This window comes from Musa acuminata, chromosome BXJ2-8 (genome assembly GCF_036884655.1).
Source record: "Musa acuminata AAA Group cultivar baxijiao chromosome BXJ2-8, Cavendish_Baxijiao_AAA, whole genome shotgun sequence".
NCBI classification, from domain to species: Eukaryota; Viridiplantae; Streptophyta; class Magnoliopsida; order Zingiberales; family Musaceae; genus Musa; species Musa acuminata.
This window is the reverse complement of record NC_088345.1, coordinates 3,238,214-3,249,156: the sequence shown is the minus strand read 5'-3', so window position 1 is coordinate 3,249,156 and position 10,943 is coordinate 3,238,214. Positions and strand designations below refer to the sequence as shown.

General features: G+C 42.1%; 2 protein-coding genes across 2 annotated transcripts; both read right to left on the bottom strand.

The window, feature by feature from the left end:
• Positions 1–989: 989 nt before the first annotated feature.
• Positions 990–3,517, bottom strand: LOC103994337 (uncharacterized). The gene is made up of 8 exons (XM_009414661.3): positions 3,292–3,517; positions 3,026–3,230; positions 2,836–2,926; positions 2,622–2,767; positions 2,315–2,558; positions 2,121–2,225; positions 1,662–2,049; positions 990–1,575 (listed from the first exon to the last, which is right to left on the bottom strand). Exons 1-8 carry the CDS (start codon positions 3,506–3,508, stop codon positions 1,085–1,087), a joined length of 1,887 nt encoding a protein of 628 aa, XP_009412936.3. The 5' UTR covers positions 3,509–3,517; the 3' UTR covers positions 990–1,084.
• Positions 3,518–5,130: 1,613 nt separating this feature from the next.
• On the bottom strand, positions 5,131–10,372 carry LOC135585832 (binding partner of ACD11 1-like). The gene is made up of 8 exons (XM_065119853.1): positions 10,225–10,372; positions 10,021–10,124; positions 9,743–9,818; positions 7,646–7,714; positions 7,500–7,562; positions 7,049–7,386; positions 6,138–6,261; positions 5,131–5,460 (listed from the first exon to the last, which is right to left on the bottom strand). The coding sequence occupies exons 1-8, from the start codon at positions 10,228–10,230 to the stop codon at positions 5,440–5,442; spliced, it is 801 nt and encodes a 266-aa protein (XP_064975925.1). The 5' UTR covers positions 10,231–10,372; the 3' UTR covers positions 5,131–5,439.
• Between the last annotated feature and the right edge of the window lie 571 nt (positions 10,373–10,943).

Here is a 10,943-nt window from a genome sequence, read left to right as displayed (position 1 = left end):
CCGAAACATCGAGCGACTTGTAGCCGGCGGCAGCTCGGGTGGCAGGTGATCGACGAAGGTCGGTTTGGGTCGAGAACCTGTCGCCTCAGATAATGTTGTTTCGTCTCACGGCAACGACTCCTCTATGAATCTGATTGCGTGACTCAAGTGATGTGTAAGAAAGAAGACCAGGCAGCCAGGACATACCGTCGAACACTTGGCCGGCAAAATGACGAAGCCGGGAGGAAGACTTGATCCTTGAACCAAAATGAGATTACTAACCCGCGGAGGAATGCGATCGAGCTACGCAAACACGTATCGCTGCCTCCGCTGTCGTCTTTCTCTTCTTCTTCTTCTCGTACATCTGATGACTTCGGTTTGGGAGGCTTCCTCGTATTCTATCTCCGGTTTTCTTTCTTCTGCATGAGTTTTGTTAGTGTAAACAACCGGGAGCCGTGGCCTCGGGGCCGACGCGGCTCAGTTCGAGTTTGGACGATGTGGATCTCCTTGGGACGTTCCTCGAGCCCGCTGAGGTGGTCCAATCGGGACAGTGCTGCCCTCTTTGATGAACCAGAGGGTATTTATAGGGAAGCTTACTGTTTCCCGAGCTGCCCGCTTGTAGGGGGCAGGCTGGTAGCTGACACCGGTAATGGCGTGACGTGAATGATTGAGCTTGAGTAGGGTGTTAATGTGCCGATCTGCATTGACCAGGTGCTATCGCATCGATCGAAGCGTGAGGCGTCATCTGACGTCAACCGAGTCTTATCTTAATTACTATCCTCATCAAGTTTCACGCTTTTTATCTTATTCTTCTATATGATCGATGTTTGAGTGTCATTTATGTTTCGAATTATTCCATTTTTTTTTAGATTTAAAAACATTTTCTAATATATTATCTGTAATTTCGAACGATTTTACATATTTTCAATTTTAAATTAAATACAATATTTCGGTGGGTGAGATTTAGAGAGAGAAAAGACACGAACAAACATGTTTTTGCTGGAAGCAATGAAATGAAAGTATTATTCGCCTCCGAATGGCGTCCTTATTATTGTCTTTGCCGAGACAACGATCGTATACAGGCGTAGAGTTAGTTCTGTAGCTTCTACTGCTGAGCTCTCGCTGGCTTCGTCGTGAGGCCAAATCCATACGGGAAGAGGGGGTCGTAGTGCCGGTCCCCCACGTTCATCGGCAGCTGCTCCACCGACCTGAACCACGTCCTCGGAAGCTTGCCGGAGAACCCGTAGTCGCCGAAGAGCACGTCCGCCACGCCTTGGCCTTCCGATCCCGGCAGCCAGGCCGCCACCACCGCGTCCATGACGCCCACGTACGGCTCGATCACCAGCGGCCGGCCGGAGACCACCACCACGACGCACTTGATGCTGCCGCACACCTTCCGGATCAAGCTCGGCCCCGGCTCCGGAATCGTGAGGTTCAGGTTGTCGCCAAAGGTCTCGGCGTACGGCTGCTCGCCGACCACCACGACGGCGTAGGAGAAGTGGTTGCGCTCGATGAATCCGGCGTCGGGGTCCTCGGAGAAGACGATCTGGGTGGTCGGGTCGACGGTGGCTTTGATGGCCTCGAAGATGGTGGTTCCTGTCGGAAACAGTGCAAGGTCTGAGAGCCCGCGCTGGGGCAGAGGAAGAGGGAAGCGAGGTGTTCGATCTTTTGCGCGTGGTTACCGATTGTGAGATTGTTTCCGCCGAGTCCCTGCCAAGTGATCGTCCACCCGCCGCACTGGTAACCCAAGTTATCCGCATGGCTTCCCGTGACGAGAATGCTGCCTGTCTTCTTGGGAAGCGGGAGCACGGGAGCGTCGGCGGACTTCCCATTCTTGAGGAGCACGAGCGATCTCCTCACTGCGTCTCGGGCGAGCTCGCGGTGCTCCTGCTTGCCGACCTGATCGACCAAGCTGGGATCGGGGAAGGGGTTCTCGAACAGGCCCATGGTGAACTTGACTCGAAGGATCCTCCTCACAGCATCATCGATTCGGCTCATGGGGATGATCTTGCTCTCCACTTGGTCCGTCAGGTCGTTGATGAACTCGGTGTAGTTGTTAGGGATCATAATCTGCAAATCACCACCGGAGAAGTCGGTCAGCTTGGAGCTGACGAAACAGCTCTCGAGGAGGAGATGCTGACCATATCGATGCCAGCACTGATTCCAGCAGTGACGGAGTAGGAGTAATTCGCATGAGGTGGCGTCGTGATCTTGTCGATTCCTTGCCAATCCGAGATCACGAACCCCTGTTGCATGCGTTCACGGCTGCTGAGCGCGATTCCGAGAAGCCAACGAGAACGACATGAAGGATAGGATGAACGAGACGAGTACCGACCCTGAATCGAAGCGTGTTCTTGAGGAAATCGGTGACGAGGCGACGATTAGCATGCATCTTGACGCCGTTCCAGCTCGAGTAGGAGACCATCACGGTGGAGACGCCTCGGATGATGGCGTGATAGTAGGGAGGCATGTGGATGCTGAGCAATCCATGCAGGTCGATGACGGTGTTGTTCTCGTTGATTCCTTTGTACGTTCCACCATCACCAACGTAGTGCTTCGCACAGGCTGCCACGTTCTTCCTGCACCACCAGTTGTTCATCCCCCACTCGATCAATGCCCAAACAAAGAGTACATGAACTTACCGTCCGGCGAGAAAGGGGACTCCTTTGCGGGAATTCGCAGGAATAGTTCCTTGCAGGCCGTCAATTATCTCCGTCATTTGTTCGACCACTTTGGGGTCTTCGCTGTAACTCTCGTAGCAGCGTCCCCATCTCGGATCTCTACAGACCTACACAGTGTCAAGCTCGTGTTATGCAGGAATACATCGCTTCTCGGGCAAAGGTACAGCTTCCTTACCGCAACACAGGGAGCAAAAACGTAAGGAATGCCTGTTGCTCTAACTTCCAGAGCAGTAGCAGCACCGATCTGCCTCACAAGAGATGGATCCCTGATGGGAAAAGCATGCCATCACGAACACCTCTAAGCATTCGATCATCCATTTTGAGTGTTGTAATCTTATGTTCGAGAAATAGCCAAGGATGATTACCTGGTAGCTCCAAGGCCAATGTTGTGAGGGAAAATGGTGGCTCCGTAGACATTATTGTGGCCATGAACTGCATCGATGCCATAGATGATTGGAATACCAAGCCTGGTGGAAAGTGCACTCTTCTGCATCTCAGTGATCATGTTCATCCAGGTCTCTGCAGAAGCCTGAGGAGCAGGCACACTGCCTCCCCCGCTTAGTACACTACCTGCGCACACAAACAAGTTCAACAGCGGCAATCTAAAGATCGAGTCAACCAAGGATCGTACCAATGAAGTACTTCTCGATCACTTCGGCGGTGGCAGTTGCTCGTTCGATCTGTGACATCTGACCGATCTTCTCAGCGAGAGTCATGCGGTTTAGCAAATCGTTTATTCGAACGTTTAGTGGTTGCTTAGGATCCTTATACTTGAGATAAACTGCTCCTCTTGCTACTGAGGAGTGTAGAATCAGGAGCATGAAAAGAAGGGTTTTGAAGGTCCCCATCTTCCACCTGTTGTTGTCTACGATGATCGGAAAGAAGAGAGTGTTAGTTAGGAAAAGATCAAAGCTCAACCAGTAGAACAATCACTAAGCAAACAATGTAATTGGAATCTGATGAAGCTAACATCTCTACAATTGCAAGAGTATATAGAGAATTAATAGATCAATGAGCAGAAAATCTTCATCCAGAATTCACTAGAAACATAAAAGCAGCTGTAGAGCAATACATAAAAGATTCGAACCTTGATAATTAGAACTCAGGTAAAGATGGCAGCAGGATTTGTCAACTGAGCTACTAGAGTAAAATAATTCTGCTATTTGTCTCACGGATACAAGTATTAATGATGGAGAATGTTGTTGCTTAAAAAACACTGAGATTTTGCTGGAAAAAAAGTAATAATAGGATATAGAAGATGATTCATGAACTGGATGGATGACGATTACACTGAGGCATCAGTGATCAGAGAGGAAGAAGACACCAATACCAATCGTATATTCTTCCATGGACATGATCTGTGAGCAAACACCATTCAGGGAAAGGCAGGGCGACGAGTCCAAGAAGAAGAGTTAAAAGACGAAAAAGAACAAGCATAGAACAAACTCCGACAACGTAAACAGTACGAATGCTAAAGCAAGATGGATGGTTTTTTCATGCACATGCAAGGAATTGCATCTGTAAACGCCATGGAAAGGACGAGATCTTACCAACGATCACAATGCAGAGAGAGAGAGAGAGAGAGAGAGAGAGCGAGAGAGAGCGAGAGAGAGAGAAGGCGAAGATGATATTTGTAGTGTGGGAAGGGGGTGGTTGTGCTGTGAGAAAGAATTAGTAAAAGGCAGGTGTCAGATCAAATCCATCAAACGAATCCATGGATATTATTAGTTTCCTTCACTGGCTTCGGTGATCAACCGCAAACGGATAGAGATATCTGCTAAATCAATCCTACGTGCGGCAGTTATTGCGGACACAGCGATAGGATCCGGTAACAGATCATACCCTTACAAGCCCTCGTTGTAGAACTGCTCCTCCGATCCTACCAACAACTGTTAGCATTGATTTCTCATCAGTATTATCGTCAGTGTTCAGAGCCTGCTTAGTAGAATAAAGGCTTCTAATGCAGTGCATTCCATCTGTGTGAGAGTGAGAATGCTATACAAATCCATAAAGCTGTGTATGTGGCGACGGATGTTTTTGTCATCTGAGGTGAGAGAGACGCAGGGTTTGTAGTTAGCCGTGACTGACTCGAATCAATCGAATCGGAATTTAATGGGATCAGTGGTTCATATTTTCAAACCAAATCGAATTTTAAACCAAACCAAAATCAAAACTGTGTGGTTTGAGTTTCGATTTCTAAAAATTAGGACTGAGATGGAAACTGAACAATTCTGATTTGATTTCGAATCAATTAAAAAAATTAAAACACAAATTCGTTCCATGGGGTGGTGGAACGATTATATATATATATATATATATATATATATATATATATATATATATATATTTATATATTTATATATTTATATATATATATTTATATATTTATATATATTCTCTTCAACCAATAAGAATACCAATAAGAATATCATTATATATATATATAATGATTCTGATAAATAACTGGTAATCATGCAACAAAATGCTTCCACAAATTTTGTGCCGTACAAAAATTACATCTCTCTTAGCAGACAAGCGGCAAGCAACTTATCACTCAAAACCTGTTGATAGGAGCACGTTGTATATAGTGAATTAAAATTTAAGAAAAAGGATTGAGAAAGAAAGAAAAATACACCATCGATGCTATGAGATGATCCGCAAAAAAATAGCATCAATCTTGTGCCAACATGCTTCTAGGTATGGCTGTCATAGCATAATCAGCTGACTGCTTTGCTGTTTCTTGTAGTGAACTGATCTGAACCACCTAAAATGAACTGGTTTATGCAGCTACAACTGGATCCTGCAACAGGAGGATTATGGAGTCAAGTATTGATGGTTGGACGCTCACTATCAGATGTCTGTGTTGTGTGCATGAAAGCAAGTAGAGAGAGATCGAGAGAGAGAGCAATCTACAAGAGACACAAGTACCATTAACATAAAAACAAAATGTAGTGCAGGTATCAACTTGATGCAAGAAATGAAGAGAAATGTCTAATAATTTTCTGACCGAAGCACATGGTTTTGCTAAGATAAAATCAGAACCACAATTAACTGACATTCTATGAGGCCAAACAATTGATAATTGTCTGATCAAAACACATTCTATCAAGTCAAACATATGATGGTTGTTTGACTAAAACAGATGCTTGCTAGGATATGAATGCCACTTCCATATTTCTTCTTTGTATTAGCAGCTGCTTATTATCTGGTAGGCAACTTGGTGTACTAAGCCATACTAACCCTGATCCAAAGAAATAATGTGCTAGACATGCCCAATTACGTCAAAGTTTCATACTACATTAGAGAAAAAAAGGAATTGGCTTATTTGTTCAATGCAAGTCATACAATTTCTTGGGCAAAAAGAAGTTTCAACAACTGAAAAATGAATGTGTCACATTGGTTTTGCGGGGACAAAAAAGTTAACGTGCATGCTTTCAACAAATTCAAACAAACCAAAATGGGAAACTATCGTCTTACCTTGGCTGTTAAATTTGTCACTGCTAATTGGAACTTCTCTCGTGTTTTTGTCCTTGCAACATGACCAGCTTTTGCCATCTTGCCAAAAGCTCCATGGAACCACGCTGTTCCAGCAGTTACATACCTAAAAATCCATGCAACCCAAAATTAACATTGAATGCCCATATTCAGTAGTCCAGTTTTCTTAATGCACACACCAATGTGAAGCGCTAGCATAAAATATGAGATATAGCTAATTATAGTTCCATAACAGAATTCTTTTTGCCACCACTATAATAATATAAAATCTTACTAAAATCAGTAGATACTTGATAATTATCTTTTCATATTAAATAATAACCGGAACCTCAAAAACAAATAGTACTAGGAATGGAACTTGATTATCAAATAAACCAGTAAAACTATTGTTAAACTGCTGCTTATAAGTTCCAGATCAATGAGTTCACTTTAAGAGATTGTGAATAATCATTGGAATTGGGCATTAACAACAGTTCAAACAATTCAGAAAACAAATTGATGATCTCACTTTAATAATGGTTGAAAATTAATGGAAACTCGGACAAATCATGGAGAAGAAACAAAGAATATAGTAGGACATGACCACTGGAAAAACCAAAAGCACTATTTAGTAAAATGGACACAGACAACACTACGCTGAAGAACTGGAATTAAATGATAAAAGTTGTGACAAATGGATGAGAACAAGAACCATGCAATGGTGTGTCTATGGCAAGGTCAATATTCAGCATCCTGCATGTGTTACTTAATGGGGACAAAATATCCTCCATTTCTCTCTGAACATTGATGATGTTCAGAGATATCCACTTGTAATTTGACATACGAGAAGAGTCATCATTTCCGTTTGATTTTTGGGTATTAGCATGAAACTTCTGTTAAAATAGTTAAAGCACCTGTTTGTCTTGACAGCTGTGCCCGTATCATTCAGCTTTTGCTCTGCTACTGTAAGGGCAGCCATCGTCTTATTAGACACATGTAGCTTTTGATCCACTGATTTCACCTTCTCATTCACAACAGAAATTCCAACTGTTATTTTTTCTTTAAAGCCAACCCGTTTATCAAAAGAACTAACTTTTGCTGATGCTTTGGCCATCAGCTGATGCTTCTCATCAAATGCTTTAGCTTTACTGATAGCATCTTGTCTAAATGCTGAACCCTTTGCTATCATTGCTGCTACAACATCATGAGCTTTACTGACATGAACCTGTCCATCACCAGGACTACTTTTACCCTGCATGGATACAAACAAATCATTTCTTTCAATCCTAAGACCTTTAATAAGAATATATTAATCTGTACACACAGCAGTGCTCGAGTGAAAATTATACTGGAGTTTACAGACACCTCAACAGTTGGAGAATAGATACTGACAGGAGCCTCAATTGTCACATTGTCTGCCATAACTTGCTGCATGGAGTTCAGCACAAGAAGTGAAACAACTAAAAGAACCAACGAACAAATTCTATAGGACAGAAAGAGTAAAGTTTTACCTCTTCACTTCTTGTAATGTAATCCTCAGCAGGAGTTATACTTACTATCTGGTCAACTATAGTAGCCCCCTGCCAAAGGAACAAGTTGAGAGAGCAATACATGCCTCAATAAAATTTCAATTTCCACACTGCTCAGACTACCAAAATAGTAGTGTAAGACTAGTATCAACTATTGAAAACCATGTTCTGAATGATTTTGATTAATCCGGTTTAATATGTTGTACACTATTCAAAAATATGGGTCCACAATTACAGTGGATTATGCAAATTCCTTGAAGTTTTGAATGCCCATAAGAATACACAAATTTTGGGATGAATATGGAAGGGAAACATACAGGAGCTATCAACTAGGTAATCCTCACAATGCAAGAAATTGAAAAGGAAAAGAATGAAAAATCTAGCTGAAAGTTCACCACAATATATTTCAGATTTCACAAGCATCCGAAAAGATAGATGACAACCAAAATGCACTACAACAGCCAAAGTCACCTTAGTAGTTGTACATAAATTGGCAAACCATAATCCCTTGACACACTGTCAGTATATCATCAATTTGTCGATGCATCCCCAGACATCATAAATGGTCAAGAATATATTGTCTTCCTTCAAGTTGGAAAACAATGGAAATATTAGGAGACTCCTTTTTCAGTGATATCTTAAGCATTATAGCAAAAATGGCAAGTAGGCAATCTTGCCATTACCTTCTGTCCACAACTTGTATAAGAATATATGTCTATAAATGCTCAAATTGTCAGTCACAGTAGAAGCAGCTGACAGTGAAAAACTCTCTTTGCATTTAGCAAACTCAACAGTTGCAACATTTGAATAACAAGAGACACAATTAGTTATGTTTGGAGAAGATAAACCAGCTTCACCAATAAAACTTTGATAAGCATTGCCTTTCTTACCATGAAAGGAAGAAAACCAATTTAACATGATAAATCCCCAAGAACCATCTAACAGTAATATCCTAATTTGTTGGTCATTAGTGAATATTTTTATCTGAGTATATTAATCGAAAGAAATTTTATCTGAGTGCTTATTGGTGAATATTTTTCAATTCCAGTCTCCAACCCAAATAAAGGAAATTTGTCAGATGTTATAAGTACTATTTAAACTTCAATACATGACAAGATCATCATCTATAAATGAAACAAGGAATAAGCAGGAAAAAACTCTATGAATCATGTTATTTGCAGATGATATTGTTTCGATTGAAGAGAGTTTAGACAGGAACAGTTTGAAATTCAAACAATGAAGACCAAGGAATTTAATTTAGCCTGGACTAGTGACACTGCTATTTACCATCCGAGTGTGAACTGAGATGTGGACCGCTCCATTTCTGGTAGTTCGGTTTGGTTTTTCTTCTTTTAGTCATATAGTAGTGCTCACTTTTCAAAATGGGATCAGTCTTTTTTTTTTGTTTAACTTAGTCTCATAGGTTCATGACTCCTTGCGAGCCACCTCCCCTGTGTGTCGAAGCCCGACCACCACCGCCACCGCCCACCGACGGCAACTAAAGAAAACATCATTAGATACAATAAATAGATATATGACAACTCTTACTTTGGCTACTGATATTGTCCTAATTATAGCTTAATAGCAAGATATAGAGAAAAACCTCTAAAATTCCAGTACACTAAATCAGATCATGCTATATCACTTCTAGCAAAACGCACTCATAAGAAAAGCTTTCTCTAGAAATGGTTCTACTACTCTGCATTGCTACTCAATCAGTTAGCGTACACACCAAAATGCTCCCAACAGAAAATTTCTTTCGGAAAGGAAGAGCATCTGACCCGGCTGGAAACCTAAATTTTAACATTTCACACGCAATTTTCAATAACAAATATGAGCCATAAGCTTTCCAATAATATCTGAGAATTGATTATGATCTACTATGCTTTCAAATGAATAAAGAAATAGCTCACATATTATTAAAGTCTAGTAACTAAAGAGAAAGCTCCATCAAGCAGCGAATCTACAATGAAATGTAGAACTGATCTGCCATCGTATAATTACATGTGATGGCCGAATAATTCGCGATTGAAATAAGATAAAAGCAAGAGTAACAGAATGGAAAGGTAATGGAAGTACCGATAGCAATAAAGCAATCTCAAGTGCTTTTGGATCCTTAAATGTAACAAACGCGATCCTCCCGCTGCCGACATTTCTGCCAAAAATAGCCCCAAAACATTAGAAGAGCCCTTAATACATCATACTAATAACAACTTTCGAAAACATTCAAACGAAGTGAAAAGAAAAATAAGTAGACGTAGCATCGGAAGAACAAGAAATACCACGAACACGCCAAACCAAACCCCGAAAAAGAACAGAAACGGACAGAAACCGCAGCACAAAGCTCAGAAACAGACCCTCGGATCTCGATGTGTTCGATGTCGCCGGAAAAGGAGAAGAACTCCCGGATCTCCCTCTCTTCCGCTAGATCTGAGATGTTGGCAACCCGAATAGATCTTGTCTGCAAAAATTGCACAGAACCGTGAACCAAAGGATTCGAATATCAACAAAAAAAAAGAACCCAGTTGCAAAAGCTGAAGGAGTAGCTAAATGTCTCTCACCTCCATCTCCTCGATTTTCTTGGGGAAGGGAGAAGAAACTATTTATTTTTCGCCCCGTCGCTGTTTGTTTCAATCTGTCTGTTTCGCTTGGGCTGCTGCCTCCGTGAAGCGCTTTATAGGGAGGCGGACAAAGAGGAAGCAGAACATAATGGCCTCCAGATACCCGATTATGTCAGAAATACCCTTCAAGTATTCGATCCCAGGATGCATTAACATGGGTTATGAATGTTATTAGACACCAAAGTAAGGGATAGTTATGGAAAGTGGCTCGGAAGATTCCTTGCCCACCGACGGCAGCTCGACTGCCCATGACTCGGAGTATTCTATTAATATAACCGCTGTACACACCGCTTCCCGAAAAAGAAAACAGTCGTTTCTACCACCCGTTCTCTTGTTACACTACGAGAACCGTTGTAACAAACGCAGCAATAGATGTAACGGCAGTTATCTCAATCAATGATTACCGAGTCCGCCGATTGGACACTAGTGACATTAAATCGAGTCGAGTGGAGCGGACATATATTCCATCTTTACGTCAGGCCATGTGGGGAGGATAGGAACACGAGAGTCAAACCTGTTGTACAATATAAAATGGCGTGGGGCTCGAAGACAAAGCACGAGGTTTCTATACGAAATGTCAAGCCTGCCACATGACCTGGTTACGAGCATAACCTCACTTTCAAGCATTAGTCCAAGTCTTAATGCACACCAACCAATTC